The 15,807-nt window shown below is 37.2% G+C and overlaps 4 protein-coding genes across 7 annotated transcripts in view; 2 read left to right on the top strand and 2 right to left on the bottom strand.

Annotated features, from left to right (window-relative positions):
- The window catches only part of LOC104818168 (heavy metal-associated isoprenylated plant protein 20), a 996-nt gene extending 380 nt beyond the window's left edge, over nt 1-616 (bottom strand). Inside the window, exons 1-3 of one of the 2 annotated variants that reach the window (XM_010547625.2) lie at nt 489-616; nt 231-312; nt 15-118 (exon numbers count right to left, since the gene is read on the bottom strand). In XM_010547625.2, coding sequence (XP_010545927.1) covers nt 15-118; nt 231-312 — 186 coding nt within the window. In that variant the 5' untranslated portion in view covers nt 489-616. Of the gene's footprint in view, nt 1-14; nt 119-230; nt 313-484 lie in introns of both variants that reach the window. The other variant, XM_010547623.2, reaches the window with a different exon arrangement.
- A 1,878-nt stretch (nt 617-2,494) lies between these two features.
- Nucleotides 2,495-4,245, bottom strand: LOC104818167 (60S ribosomal protein L13-1-like). The gene is made up of 5 exons (XM_010547622.2): nt 4,150-4,245; nt 3,588-3,709; nt 3,314-3,447; nt 3,058-3,216; nt 2,495-2,900 (listed from the first exon to the last, which is right to left on the bottom strand). The coding sequence occupies exons 2-5, from the start codon at nt 3,691-3,693 to the stop codon at nt 2,679-2,681; spliced, it is 621 nt and encodes a 206-aa protein (XP_010545924.1). The 5' UTR covers nt 3,694-3,709; nt 4,150-4,245; the 3' UTR covers nt 2,495-2,678.
- Nucleotides 4,246-6,500: 2,255 nt separating this feature from the next.
- LOC104818166 (kinesin-like protein KIN-10C) lies at nt 6,501-13,163 on the top strand. 3 transcript variants are annotated; one of them, XM_010547620.2, is made up of 18 exons: nt 6,501-7,613; nt 8,171-8,336; nt 8,446-8,646; nt 8,742-8,925; nt 9,013-9,218; nt 9,313-9,563; nt 9,688-9,739; nt 10,030-10,083; nt 10,177-10,230; nt 10,320-10,367; nt 10,503-10,556; nt 10,635-10,707; nt 11,256-11,569; nt 11,718-11,764; nt 12,125-12,146; nt 12,235-12,303; nt 12,502-12,540; nt 12,875-13,163. In XM_010547620.2, exons 1-18 carry the CDS (start codon nt 7,429-7,431, stop codon nt 12,917-12,919), a joined length of 2,064 nt encoding a protein of 687 aa, XP_010545922.1. In that variant the 5' UTR covers nt 6,501-7,428; the 3' UTR covers nt 12,920-13,163. The 3 variants fall into 3 exon arrangements, with proteins under 3 accessions (XP_010545922.1, XP_010545921.1, XP_010545923.1); XM_010547619.2 differs by having other exon boundaries at nt 7,113-7,613; nt 10,027-10,083; XM_010547621.2 differs by lacking the exon at nt 10,503-10,556 and having other exon boundaries at nt 7,114-7,613; nt 10,027-10,083.
- Nucleotides 13,164-13,325: 162 nt separating this feature from the next.
- On the top strand, nt 13,326-15,369 carry LOC104818165 (signal recognition particle 9 kDa protein-like). Its single transcript, XM_010547618.2, has 4 exons — nt 13,326-13,577; nt 13,861-13,929; nt 14,758-14,851; nt 15,084-15,369. The coding sequence occupies exons 1-4, from the start codon at nt 13,506-13,508 to the stop codon at nt 15,158-15,160; spliced, it is 312 nt and encodes a 103-aa protein (XP_010545920.1). The 5' UTR covers nt 13,326-13,505; the 3' UTR covers nt 15,161-15,369.
- Nucleotides 15,370-15,807: the final 438 nt, after the last annotated feature.

Below are 15,807 nucleotides of genomic sequence, written 5' to 3'. Positions count from 1 at the left end.
CCCGGTCCAGCAGCCTTACCGGTTCTCCGTACCGCTTTCAACACCTTCTTCTCCTCTAACCGGTATCCCCTGGCGGTTATCTTCTGGGTTTCCATCTCCACTTCTACTTCTTCCACTCCTGTGAGCATTGTACCGGAGATAACCGGAGATTCATCAGTATTAGAGAACTTGGTTTTGGAAGTTTAAATTTTTTTTAAAATTAAGAATTTTGGTAAACCGAATAGCGAAACCTTTGAGCTTGAGGAGAGTCTTCTTCAACTTGGAAGCACATCCTTCACAATCCAAGTTTGGCACTCTTATCTCCACTGTCATCTGCATACCCATCAACATTAATCTTCACCTTTACGTACATATATATATATATGTATGCGTGTGACAAAATTCCGGTTTGGTTTTCACTCTTATGTACATAATGTAAAACAAGAAGCGGGGAGAGAGAGAGAGAGAGAGAGAGAGAGAGAGAGAGAGAGAGAGAGAGACTTACAGACATTCTGAGACGCTCCGACTGATCTTGTGCAAGCTGGAGAAGGAAGAACTTAGCGCACATATATATATATATATATATACAGGTGCATATATATATGTGTGTATCTATAGGTTATATTTATATTTTTATTTTTTGGTCGCGAGAAAGGGTCTTTGGGTTGTGAAACTGGGAGACAGAGGCAGAGCCAAGCACGCGTGAAACAGGAAAGAAAGGTGCGAGCTTTATGTTTTCTCTTATCCCCAATTATGTCATCCTCCCTCCCTCCCTCCCAAACTTATGTATAAATTTCAACCATAATTGTCATATTCTTTTCAAGTGTTTAGTTATTTAAAGGAGTAATATTCTTGCAAATAATTTCATTCTAGTTATTTGATTTTATATAAATTTTTTACTAGGTTCGAATTTTCAATACAGTTCCAATTTGGATTTTATTAATGTACTTACTTGTTTTAAGTAGATTTTTTTCCTATTAAATTTATTTTTATTGAAAATATATATATAACTTGTTTTTTTTTTATATGGGGTTCATTTTAATAAAATGATGCATTATTTGGTATGATTTGATATATTGAAACCGAAATTATCATCTCTATAGAAATATATTCGGCGTGAATCTTTATACGAAGTTTGAGCTTTTACATGTGTAATTGTGTATGTAATTATATACGTGGAATATTAAGGTAGGGACATGCAGTTTTTATTAAGCATGGCTTTAATTCGAAATTTCAAAGGACACTTCTAAAGGTTGTTTCTTCATAATTCCGTCGCCCCCTCCTCCATTTTGCTTTGCTACAATCATTCTGTTCCCACTATATATATTGAAAAAAACATATTATATCAATTATAATTAATTTATATGATGTTAAATCATTAGTAAAATGTATAGTAGATATCGAAAATTTTGAGATGAACAATTCGAATCTATATATTAGATATCTATCTTATTATTTATTTTAAATAATTTCCTCGATTTTCTTTTAAATCTGTCACTTATGCATCATTCCATTAGTGCATATATATATACATATATTCATAAATATAACGTTTTATATGATGCTAACAACAATAGACCACAAAACTATTATTTATTATTATTCTTTAGTGCAGTTGTCATCAGAATGATGGTTAATTAATAACTACTTCAGTCGTAACATTTACATTAAAAATAAAAGCTCGTCTATTTGATTTACTATTTCTTTTCAAAGAATTTTAAAATTTTCTATCGTGCTATAAGATTTGTTTTACGGTTTTCATTAGGATGCAAGATACTATATACACCAAATATTTATAAGATACAACAAAATTGTTGATAATCAAATACATTACATATTGTATGTATATATATATAATAATACCTATTTTTTATACCAAAAAAAATAATACCTATTTTTTTATGCGCCTCCAGCACATCATGATTACTTTTTTCTTTCATTCGAATTTTTAAACCATTTGTTCCCAAATTTATTTATTTTAATTACCTCTCCCTTTTTTTATTTGAACTGTAAATTCCGACAAAAACAGAGCTGAAAAACCACGAAGACAGTTATGTAAGAGCTTTTCCCGCAACCAAAACCCGACAATCAGATACGAGAAAGTAGCATACAAGAGGGGTCCAATTCCACGAGCCCATGTGTCCACAATGTGCCTTGGTTACACAATAAATGTCCAATTTGTTGTATAATATTTTCATATTGATTAGAATTTTAATGGATAAATAGAGATATTATTGCAAGATTTTGTATATATATTTCGTTATTTTTTTGTAGTATAATCTTGTACAAGACAAACCATTTTGGGGGACAGCAAAATTTTACACGCTATGTACATAGCATGTAACAATATATGATAATTCATCGAATTCCCAAATGATATACTAACCAAAGTTGGTACCCTTTGTCCATTAACCAATAGACAGTCGATGCCATTTCTGATATACATGGAATGTATTACTTTAATTTTAAAATCACACAAGAAATTATTATTGGGCCCTAAGCATTTAAGAAATAATTGAATAAACTATCATAACAATTAAAAAAAGGGGAAGAAAAGGGCACACAATTTCATAATACGAATCCAGTACCAGCAAAATCGAAACTAAGGATGAAACAGCACAGAAAACGCAGTCCGACACAAAAAATTCAGATAAGACAACGCTGAATGGTTCAAGATTTGACCTAAAGCGTGAATCTTTTTACTTCTTCTCTTCTTTCTCGGCCTCGGCCGCTCTCTTGGCTCGGGCCCCGACATGGCGTTCGTTTGTCCGTTCCAGACGAATCTTGCCGTAGGCCTTGAACGATTTCAAGTCCTGGGTAATCTTCACAAGATCGACCGCTGGCTTCTCCCTCGCGATCAGCATGTGATCTCCTTGGACTTGGGTGGCGTTTGCAAGCTCCTCGGCTGCAGAATCACCAGCCTGAATTTGACAAACAATGTTAGAAGCTTTTCATCAAATAAAGTGAAGTAAGAGTTCTGATCATATGGATTGGTGGTAGTGTACAAGTAATGTCACAGGTTAAGGGTTTAGACTTGGGGAGTTTAACAAAGTTTCAAACGTATAAAAGTACAAATACCTTGACTTTACGGGCACGACGCGGGAATATGACCAACTTGGCCTTGTAGGTTTTCAACCTTTGGACATTTGTCTGGAGACCCTCCAAGGAACGGTTCTTACGACGGTGATCAACTGCAATACCGATTGTTGGAGCCAACTTCTTCGGGATACCGGCAGCCTGATTTATCGGAAAAAAGGCAGAACATATGTCAATGAAGTCAAACCAGGTTTTATTTCTAACAGCTTGAATATCTAAAAGAAAGATGAAACCAAACCTTGAGCTCTTCAAGGGTGAATCCTCTACCAGCTCTGACTTTCATGTTGTACTTGAGAGTTTGTCCGTGCACAACAGGACGAAGCGGTCCGGCAGTGGGACGGGGGAAGATCTTCACCGCCTTTTCCTGTCTCGCTGGGAAACACAACACAAAAAGAGAAGTGTAAGACAATTAAGCAGCTTCCACACTATAACATGATACTATGTTGAAGCAAATGCGGATCTAATATTGTTTTCCGATGAGAACCCGGGAATAAAGAGGTGATGTTACGCACCGATCCTCCTCCGGGTTTTCCTGGCAGGCTGGTTGAACCATGTTTTCACATAGTTCTGCCAGTGCTTCTTGAAGTGACCATTGGGAATCACGTTGTTGTGCTTCATTGCTTCCGAGTCTCAGCTGCAACAAACCAATACTGAACGTGAGGTGAAAAACAGATGAAAATAATCCACTTAAAGACTGTCTGGAGACAATCTCACAGATTCAAAGAAACTCCAATAGCGTCTGTCAATTTTGCATCAACAAGTCGCACCATCATGCAAATATAAAATACAGATTGTATGCGTAAGTAACAACAGCCTCGGAGAATCTGTCAAACGATCTCACGGAATCCGCAGTATCGTCTCATATTAATTTTCAAAACTCTATGCTTGAAGGTGCCCTAAGATTGATCTCCGAAAACACAGTTTGAACAGTGAAATTGGCATAACCGATTTGGGAATCAAATCGACGAGAACCAAATCAAAGGCATCAATGAAGAGACAGAAAATTCAACAACAGTAACCCTAACTTCTACTTGTTGAACTCACAGAGAGCCAAATCAACGACATTACAAGTACCTGGAGAGCGCCCCTCCTCTCTCTCAGCGGCAGGAAATGGCTAGGGTTTTTTGGAAGTTCGGTTCCCTATATACATGTGGAACCCTAATTGCAAAGTGTGCCCCTGTATTGGCATCCCTAATTTGGCCCAGCCCATTAAACCCAAGATTTGTGATCTTTCTATTAACACTTATTTCATTTTTTTAAAACAAAAAAAACTTTACATACAAGTCACGAAGCGACTAAATTGGAATATCCTATATTATTTTCGAGTTCACGACTTTAATTTTTTTTATAGAAAAATTATGATCGTTTCATTTCGTTTTAAATTTTAGTTTAATTAAAATTTTATTTAAATGTATTTTTTAATTGTTTTTATTTTTATTCTGTTTGAGCGTTGGTATTTGGCGTGGATTTTATATACTCAAATCGATACATACAATGGTTTATATCTTCCTCATTCCAAAACTAGGGTCCGAATTTTAGAATTTATTACCACATTTTTAACAAAAAAAAGTTTATTATTACACATAAATCTTATTATAAATATGAATCATGGTGTAGATGATTTGAAAGTCTAAGCGTTGTATAATGTTAGACCGTTAGCTTACAATAAAAATGATAACATTTTAAGCATATTGTTTTTTTTTTTAAATTTGTATGCAATTCAAGTCTATATTAGGAATTCATATGTCAATGAATATTTTATGAAATTTAAAATAGAAAATGAATTGGAGATTTCGGTTACAATAATCAACTATTGAGCGACAGAAACAAAAACAAAAGTCAAGTCTCAACTTCTTATACCGATATTCCATTCTCTTTCACTTCACCTTTTACACTCCAGTACATGTTGTAATGACCCAATTACAACAGAAAATTCTTCAAACTGTTTCCTACTCTTTCTCTTTTTCTTTGTTTCTTAAATTTTTCTCGGCAGCCAAACAACTGGTTTGCTTTTAGGTAAAATGGTATAAGATCAGTCTTAGCTTATAGCTTCGTTTGTCTTGGTATTCATCGATTTCTCGATCTTTATCACAGATTGAATTTCACTTTTAAATCTGTAATGTATACTCGAATAGAGTGTATCTGCTTTGCCTGATGATAATCAATACTTTTGTTAGTATTGTCCACTGTATATTCGTGTTTTTCGTGAACACTTTTATCCGTTCCATGTACAATGAGCAGTTTTCTCTGTTACATGTAAATAAATGGCTTGAGCACATTGCTGTTCCTAGCGATGCAACTTTTGACCATGCCATCGTTTGGATCTTATGAGAAATCCTATATTCCCTACATCTGAGGAGAAATCCGTGATCATCGTTCAATCTCTATGTTTTTCTTATGTTAAATCTCGATATGATACGGAGATAATGGAGATCCCGACGAAGAACAAACGGGGAGACAAGAATTGTTAGCCGAAGAGCACAACCTCGAGTACAAGATGAGGCTACATTAATGGGCTACCTACAATAACCGTTCCTTGTGCTGAGCCGCCACTAGGGTTGGACGCGGGTACCAAACCCGAGGGTCCCATGGATATCATCCCAAATGTACATGGAATTAAGGAGTCCGGCCCTGATGGGTGTGATATCAAGTACGTCGTCAATGAGTGGGGATTCAAGTATGGATTCCGTTCGACGAAAATCAAAACCCGTGGATAACCAAGGGAGAGAACAGGGAAGAGCTTCTGAGTTAAACATGATCAGCCGTGCAAATGAGGAACGATGAATGATTCAAGGATTTCGCCTCACCTCGCTCTGGCCCTTTCTATCTTCGCTTCCGTTTGTCGTCTCTCTCTCCTCGACAGTCAACACCCCTTTCACCCCTTTCAGTCTCACCCCTCGCTTCACTCCCCTCAACTCGCCCGTTCACAGCCTCACATTTCACACTCGGCATTTGGATACCCGCAGATACTCCAACCATCACCACACCCTGTGGTATCCAACTCACGAGCTTGGAATCGGTATCTCGACTGAGGAAACCGAGGGGGTGAGGGCTGAGGCTGAGGTCGGATACATCGATGAACTCGGGTATCCAAACCGCACCCACCTATGTCACCCACCATCCCATTACAAGACTTTTGATCATGCCCACGAGGAAGACGAAGATGAGGACAGCGACGAAGCAGAGACGAAGAATTCACCTTTGCTCGGGTCACCCATGGTGGGCAAAACATCGTCCTGAACAGCAAGTTGAGCTGGGACGAGCTGATCGAGCGTCTATGAGCAGGACGATTCCGTTTGAAGAAAACTCAAAAGTCTTCAATGATAGTTGATGATCGACATGATAGTGTATGTAGCTGTTTATGTTCAGCTCGATTTCTCTATCTACATAAATGTAAGAATCCGTCAAAATTACAGTGTTATTTATGTTTCCAACTTTTCGTGAATACTAGATCTCCATGGGAGTACCACCACGATGGGGGAGAGATTGAACGTTTCGAAAGTTTAGGACTATTGTTCCTACGATTGAAGAATAAGAGGTTGGAAAATGAAAAATTCCATTGTTCCACCTCAAGTGGTTGATTCATATGACCTCAACACACAGACACAGATTTGAAGATCATAGGCAGATTCAGAAAAACAGTAAGTTTCGGGAAATAAAGAATCGAAGAGATGGGAAAATCGAAATAGGAATTAGGGTTTTTTGGGTTTAGGGATTGCACAAGACGATCTGAAAGCCTCTACCTGTGACTGACACTTCGTATGATCTCCTTTGTTCTCTGCCAAGCATTTCTTCAGCGCCTCCACATCGCACGCCGAAGCTATCTTCTTCACGGTGACGTTTTCAGCTTTCTTCTCATCCATCGTCGTCTTGTAAAGGTCTGTTTGGCTGCCGAGAAAGCCCGAGAAAATGGCGAACGAAAAAAAGATGTAGCACGAACAGTATTTTTCGCGAACAAAAAACGATGCCGTTTTGGATGATCACGTCACGTGATTTCAGCTTCGGCTCTTGAGAAAAGGCGTTTTACTTGACTAAAACGACACCGTAGCAGGGTATCCAAGCTTCTTACATACGCCCAAGGGGTGTGATTGGGGCGGGGCCCACTTTAACATACCAACAAGGGAGGAGGAGCGGCAGATTAGCGAATTTGAATTTACAGAACGGCTATTTCCTCTCTCTCTCACTCCCCGATTATATCAAATCATCCAAGCAAAAAGAGTAAGAACAGAAGAGAGAGAATCTACAGAAGAAATCAAATCTGGGAATTTTCAATTTGCCTATTTATAGTCTCTGCAGAAGGATCTGCTCAATTGGTGATAATTTGGAGGAATCTGAGCTTCGATTCTCGAAATAATGGAGGCGAAGGTGATGAGCCAGGGACAGAAGGTGGTCCGAGTGGTGGCTAGGGTTAGACCCGCGACGCAACTAGTCTCGGGTTCGTCTGTTACGGGTGATACGATGAGATCGGTGTCGGTTCACAAGCCTATGGGAGAAGAATCGGAGATGGTTTCGATTTCGTTTGGTGACCCATCCGCCAGGTAGATTAGTCTATATTGTTAGCTCTGGTCTTAAACGCTGTGAACCTACGGTGCTTTTTGGTTTCTCAGACCTTGGAAAGTTCTATTGAAGGGAAATTTGACCGATTTCATTCTCGGCTTGAGTTTTCTCAGTTTTTCTTTCTTTACACACTGTCAGGTTGCTGAGAAATTAGGGAGCATCTGTTCCCTGAAAAATAGATAGAACTACAATTTTCTCTTTTCCTTTGATTGTTTTTCTATTATGTTACTTTATGTGTTGTTTGCTTGCTGAGAACTATTGGAAAACATAAGTTCTGGGAGCTTAGATCTGAGCGGGAATAACTATTGATGATAATAGATAGCATTCTGGCCTTTGGATTTTGCTCTGAGGATAGAGGTTTTTGTGAGGTTTATGAACATGATACCATAGACAGGAGAATTACTTGAAAATTCTAATGGTTTGTGGAACATTTTCACTTTTCAATTTCATTTTGTAACAAACTTCATTGATTCGTAACGAGTTATCAATCCTTACGAGGCTAAAAAAGCACCGGGGATTATTTTACTGTGTTGTGCAGTTCAAAAGACTCTTATAAGCTGGACAACTGCTACGAGGGGGATGAATCGATGGGTTTAATCATTACAAGGGAGATTAAACCTCTGATCTCAGAGGTCTTTGATGGTCGAGATGCTACTGTAATTGCTTATGGAGCCAGAAGTAGTGGGAAAACCCATCTAATTCAGGTGAGTAAAGGAATTCTTCTTCTGATCTTTGGTTGATGCGGCTTGACTTTAGGTTGTTTGGACCCGAGGTTTTAACGGTGAGAACGCCTTATGTATGATTTTTTTCGAGGGATCGGATGCGGAACATGGCTTAGCTGTCATTGCCATGGCTGATATCATCTCTATGGCTAGGGAGAGGGGAGATTCTATATCTATATCACTTTATGAAGTTTCTCAGGAAAATGTGTATGACCTCTTACACCCAGAAAAGCCGACGGTTTCAGTACTGGAAGCAGCTAATGGGAAAGTTCAATTGAAAGGACTCTCCCAGGCATGCCATGCAATCTTCCATATTATTAAATTATATGATAATATGATAATTTGCGACATTAAGATCTTGAACATTGAAACGATTTTGTTTTTCAGGTCTCTGTGAAATCAATTTTGGAATTTCAAAACTTGTATTATGGTGGCAAGAAATTGCATAACGCGTCACAGAAGCTTATCAGCGAGCCTGCTCATAGGAGCCATAAGGGTCTGATGATACGTGTTTCACCTCAAAATGCTACTTTAGGCTCCCGGGGGAAGATGAACTTTCTTGATTTGGCAGGTTGAGTATTTTCATTTAACATTTGCTGTACTTCTGGATTTGATAATTCTGTCTGTCAACACATGATGTGTGTTGTTTGTCTGACAGGATATGAGGACCCCAGAAAACAGAATAGTGATGGTCAAGCTCCTCTTGAGATTACAAGAATTAATAAGTCGATATATGCGTTTCAAAATGTCATGTATGCACTGAACGCTAACGAATGTCATGTGCCTTATCGGGAGAGCAAACTCGCTCGTATGCTGAAAGATTCCTTGCAAGGATGCAACAGAACTTTGCTCATCACTTGTTTGGTTAGAATGCTTCAATTCCCGTTGAGTTTTCTGATCTTATGTGTTAGTAAATATAAACTCAGCTGATGCTAACTGTAACAACTTCTTGATGCAGGCCCCAGCATTTAGCCAAGACTCAGTTTACATGCTGAGTTTAGCATCTCGAATTTCTTTAGGCAGTAACCGAACCATGATGACCTCTACTAAGAATATCAACAGTTCTGCAAAATCTAATGTATCATCTTTGCAAAGGATAAAGACACCGCTGACAGTTTCTGCTACTGCAAAGAAGCAGACGGGACTACGGGGCAATTTATCTGAAAGGAAGACCAAAGTCAACACTGTGGCTTCTGCAATGAAAGCAAGGTAAAACTTTCAGAACAATCTCTGGTTCAGTTCTTTAAGCTGTTATATGCTAGGTGTCTTTTTTCCCTTTCTTGATCAAACTTATGTGGAATTAATAACGATTTTGTTCTTCTCATGATTGAAGGAGGCTGTTTGGTGAAGCAAGTGGTTCAGTGAAATCGAAAAAAGCTTCTAAGGTAATCGTCTTTGCATTATAATTCAATTTTATCTAATTCATTTGGCTTTAACACCTGGAAAGTGAAACAAGGATGACACTGGAATTGATAGAACAGTCTCTTCCTTGTCTAAGTGAAATATGATGGCCTAGTTTTGTCCTTTTTGTTTAATATACTTACACATTACCTAAAGTTATTACTGGATTAAGCAAGTTTCATTTCCTGCATAATCCGATATGAGATAATTCTGAAAATTTGGATACTAATTATCCTTTCTAACCTTGTACAATACTTTGCTTATCTTATAGCAGGAGATCTCTTCATTAGAAGTCACATCAAATATTCAGGCTTCCATATTAGAAGAAGTAACTTCCTGCAAGCTTGAGCTAAATGGAACTTCATGGTTTTCCGTTCTGAAGGGATGATTGACTAATAAATTCTCCCATTACTTACTGTAGGAAATTTCTTCATTGAATATTGCCTCAGATGTCCAATCTTCTTTGCCAGAAGAGGTAACATGCTGGTGCTAGTTGGAAAGCCAATATCTATCAGTGAAACACAATTACCATTCAATGATTCACGGACCATGGTCTGTTTGCAGGAAAATTCTGCTCTGGCTTTCTCAAGCTCTCCAATTATCATCAATGCTGTAACTTCTCTATCTTTATTTCCTTTCCATGTCGCTTGTCATAAATTATTTATTATTTATGCAGAGTTAAGGTTGTTTTCATTTACCAACTTCAGCTCATGTAGAATGGCTGATGTTGCTTCATTTCATTTCTAGGAATGTTCTACCATTGAATCTTGTAGCTCAGGCACAATTGACAGAGTAGATAAGGTGTTTTTAAGTCTTTCCATTTGTTTTAACCAATGGGTAGGTGTCAATAGTACTGAACTTACTTCGTATCATCTTCAGGAGACACCGGAGAAGCTTGAGGAAGGGTCTGTAGGAACAAGCCCTTGTACTGGCATTGCTACTCCAGGCAAAGGTGAGTTTGGAATGTCTTTGACAGAGTTTTCTTTACATAATTGTTAGGTGTTGTCTTATTCTGCAACGAAACAAAGCAAAAATTGTCGGCAAGGAGTACAACAACAGCTCAGTCACCAAAGAAAATTTGACTTTTGTTGACGGAGACGAGTTGGTGTTATTTCTTTAGAAATTGAAAAACTCTCATAAAAAACCTTCTTTGTATTACAACACAAACATTACACAACATACACTTTTACACACATATACTGGTGGTCCTTATCTTATTGTTCCTCTCAGAGAGATTCCTTATCTCTCCGCTTTAAACACAAAAAAAAGGACACAGATTTCTGTAGCATAATTCCTACATATATAGACCTATAGAGATAACTACCCCTAACTACATATAACTGTTTCAATTTACGCTTACAAAACTAACATAAAACTGCACCATAACTTCTCTAAAACTGCTTTTGAGTCACATTTCCAACAGTTGGTGATATGAATCTAAAATGTCTAAGGCGGAGAGAACATTTTTATCACGCATTCTTGCATTTCTCTTCATCACAGGTGAAATGTTGGACAAAGAAAACAACATTGCACTGCTCAACAGAGCTACATCTCCACCACTCAGCTTGCGGCTTCGAGAACTATCAAACACGCTGAAGTCAATATGTAAAACGTCAAACCCACCATGCACAGAAGCACTGGAGAAAAATCAAGGTTCCCCTATCAAATTACAAACGAAAGAAGGCTCGGAGAACAGCGACAATACTTCTGAAGCTGTTGTCAGTGTAGAGCTAAAAACACCCGAGAGAAGTATGGCTTCAAACATCGGCTATAGTCCTTGGAAGACATTCAGTGCTCATAGTTCTAAAGTGAAGGTAAGAAGGGTACACATTACCAGTCCACTAGTTGTGCAGATGCGGACCATTTGTGTTCGGATGATGTTATCAACATTACCAATGCACTGCTTCCTAAGTTTTACTATATTGATCTTAAAAATAAATTGTTTTTCTGTTGATGTTGCAGAACTCTGTCGTTGAAGAGTACCTCAAATTTTTAAACACTGCAGAAAAGTAAGTAATACTTGGTGAATATATTTCTAGTCGTTTGCTTTGAGACAAAGAGATAATCTGCTTGCTTTGGATTATATTCCTATTTGTTTTGGATAAAAACATCAGAAACATTATCTTAAATTCATAATTAGGAACCTACAGATTTGAGGCTTCTGGATCAGATTTAACAATATGCTTCAGAGTATATTTATTTCTACAACGATATTTTCTCTAAATATATTTATTTTTCGATCCTTATCGCTGGTTCAGAGTACACATGCTTCGTAATATTTTGGATATCTATCCAAGTTTGTTCCTATTTGATATGATAAGTAAACTAGACCTATTAATACTTTTCTGTATTTGTTTTTGGAATTACAGGGATGACCTGAAGAAGCTAAAGGTAAAAGTCCAAAAGAATACAAGCATGTTACGTGTCTGAGATAGTTATAACATAACCCCTAATACATGTTATCTTCATGGATGCTTAGGGCATAGGAGAAAAGAGAGCAGGTTATATAGTTGAACTTCGAGAAGAATCTCCTGAGCCATTCAAGACTGTAAGTTCACCTCCCTAATACAAACAAAGCTCTTGGAGGTTTAACATAAACATCTAATGGAACTTCTACATGGAAAAAAAGTCTTTGATGTATCTAGAACTAGAAGTAGCCCTCTGAATTTGTTAATATACATAACCTTTTCCTCTATATAAATTTGTAACGATAATTTGGCTAGTAAGTTTGTTTCTTTTGTCGCAGCTCGATGATTTAAAGGACATCGGACTCTCAGCGAAACAGGTAACACACCTAGCCTTTTCTCGATGTTTTTGTTAATTTCCATAAGTTGGTAAAAAATACAAGCTTTTTGAATCCTGCTTAAAATCCCAACCAGAACCAAGTCCAAAATCTAGATACTCTTGGGTTTTCAGGTCAGGCAGATAGTATTTGTGCAATGCAATTCGAAACCGAGATATGAGATCTCAAAATCCAAATACTCGAACATGTTTAGATTAGATGCATAGAGAAATATGGGTTGGTTAATAGACGTGAGATCTATTTGGAATCTATAAGTTTATTTTGCTAATCAAAGGGATTGAAATCTGAGATGTGTGCTGTTGCTGTGGTTCAACAGATCAAAGGAATGCTGAAGAAAGAAGTCGGAGACATTTTCAATTAGCAGGTGGACCGACAGTTTATATGTTGCAACAGAATGGTCCGAAGTATTTGTGAAGAGGCAATGTGAAGTTGCTATCCATGGATGTTGCCGGAAGAGTTTTATGTTCTTTCTTAACTATTTCAGCGTGTTGTGTTTGTGTGTTTCTGATAAAAAATACAATTCTGGTCAATTATAAATGCTGTTTTACACATAACCCAAATGCTATTTTTTTTTGTTAACGATTTAATCTTGTTATTTATTGATATTTATAAAAATATCTTTGGTTATTTAAATTCATATTATAATTATAATTATAGATTATTTTATTTTATTTTATTTTTATAAAATCTGGATTTGGATATTTTGTAGATATTTTCGATTGAATCGATAAATCTATTGGACCAGCTGTGGTGATCTCCAAACCGGACCGGTTCGTTCCAGTTTGGGAAACAGCTATACGGTCTGTGCCTCGCCTCAACTCAACACAGAGAGGAGCCCTCTGGACCATTTTTTCTCCGTTTCATCTCCAACGAAGTTAATTTGCAGGCGTGCGTGTCGGGTATTTCTTGCAATCCGATTCTCTCGAATCTGTTCGACTGAATCGAAGATGGTCTACGTTGCTTCCTGGGACGAATTCGTCGATCGATCTGTTCAGCTGTTCCGAGCCGATCCTGAATCTGTATGTTAGTTTTCTTCCAGCTCGATCTCTTCTTTCTCGGTTGCTTTTGGGGCTTTTTCGTTTGCGGGATTCAGATTTGATGAACACCGACAAGGGCTTGTATCTTGTACATTATGATTCTGCGGATGGAAAATTTCATGTTTTTTTTAAAAGTTCTTCTGTGAAGTTTGATTATTTTCTCGGCATCCAAACACATATTATGTATAGTTTCTGCAAATTGCATGATGAGTCCACGGATGTTTTCTAGAGAATTTGCTGGTTGATGATCTAATTTCTGGTGCAGACACGGTATGTAATGAAGTACAGACACTGCGAGGGAAAGTTGGTTCTCAAGGTTACTGACAACAAGGAGGTATGGGTCTGTGCACTCATTTGTCGTTGATTCTTACTGCCTTTTTTTTTTCCTGGGATTTCATAATTGTGATACACAAATGACATTTGAACGTATTGCATGAGCATGGAATTTGATATCTGCATATGAACTGAGGAAGTTCCACAGGCATATGATATTAGTTGATATTCTTAATGAAATGGGACAGGCTGATTTGGAGGAGGATTATTAGACTTAACCCTCTTTTAAGTCAGGCTCCTCTATGAACTGAATTTGTTGCACATTTGATTTCGGTTAGGTAACTTTTCGAATGCTAATGGACTCAATCATCTTCTATATTTGTTTGTTTTCCACAATGGTTCTCCCTATGAATACCGCAGAATGTCGTGTTTTCGCTGCGTTTTAGAGAGTTGATCATGGGTTAACCCGGGAATGGACAAGAACAAGATAATCAATTTCGATATCACGACTAGTAAGAGGCAGTTTTATGTTTCTTCTCTTCGGCGGTGTGGCTATTGTGCATGTTGATTGTTGGGTTGTTACCTTTTCCGGTAGTGTCCTTCCGAAGAAAAATAAGGTTCAATCTTTCGAATATAATTGCTCATCACAATTTTCAACAATTTAAGCTTGATTTTGTTTTTCATGTTAGTTGGTATTCTTCATAGAAAGCAGAATTGGCTTCTGTGGTTCACATTCTCTGCTTGCTTGAGTGTCTCCCAATATCATATGATATCTTTTGTTATACAGTTCGCGTCATTCTTTATGCAAATTTGCATCCAGAATAAACTGTTTTTGTATGTTTTCTGTTGCTGTGAAACAAATGATAGATTTAGTTTACGGTTTTATCAGTGTCTCAAGTTCAAGACGGACCAAGCACAAGATGCGAAAAAGATGGAGAAGCTGAATAACATATTCTTCACTTTGATGGCCAGAGGACCAGATGGTACACAAACTTTGCTTTTGTTCGATCTTCATTTTGCTTACCCGACCTGAAAAAAATGTAACTACTTCACAGTAGGAACTTGTACTATATCGTTTTGCTGGCTAAGATTACTTTCTTTCGGCATGAATTTTGCGATGGGTCGGTCCATATGTCAACTATTTATCCTATTATGAAACCATATAAACCCCTCCCTGCGGTTCGTGTTTATAACTTACTTACAAAAACGATGCAGTTGATCCATCTGAAGTAACTGGGAAAGAACAGATGGAAGGGCAGCCTGCAAAGAAAGGAAGGGGAAGGAAGCAATGAATCTGATGAAAATGGGCGTATGCTTTTTTTTTTTTAAACTTTAGTGATTTTGTGGACAAAAGTTTTGATTTTGTAATTGTTACAGTAACCTGTGAAAGTTCTTTGATGATGAAGAACCTCAACAAGGGTTACAAGCTTGTTGTTGGCTTTCTTCTTGGGAGAATTTGGTTCGTTTTCTCTTGTTAGTTGTTACCGGTCTTTGTCGCTTAGATATGTTTTTGATGAAAAATGACACAAACTAATTTTAAGTTATAAATCTATATAAATTTAGAAATTTCTAAATTGTATATATCTGCTAAGGTGGAAAGAAAAATTTAGATCTGTTCTATAGATGATTTACTTTATATGAACCAAATTTTTTTTTGGGTATCAAATTTGATGAAATTGGTGTCTTGAGATTCGAATATCAAAGAGAAAACGAAATGGGCTAATACCAAACTTGATGAGAATGAATAACTTTTGGATTGGATATAAAATAAATAACATCTAATTATATTATACTCGAATCAAATATAATTTTGGTATATGATTTTAAACTAGTTTAATAGATTTAGAGAAATGAAAATAATAAACGGAATACAAATAGAAATGCATACATTGCCAATGAACAGCAAAACAAAACCAAAGATTACTAATTTACTATACAA

This window comes from Tarenaya hassleriana, unplaced genomic scaffold (assembly GCF_000463585.1).
Source record: "Tarenaya hassleriana unplaced genomic scaffold, ASM46358v1 Cleome29, whole genome shotgun sequence".
NCBI classification, from domain to species: domain Eukaryota; kingdom Viridiplantae; phylum Streptophyta; class Magnoliopsida; order Brassicales; family Cleomaceae; genus Tarenaya; species Tarenaya hassleriana.
This window is presented reverse-complemented; position numbering and strand designations above follow the sequence as displayed.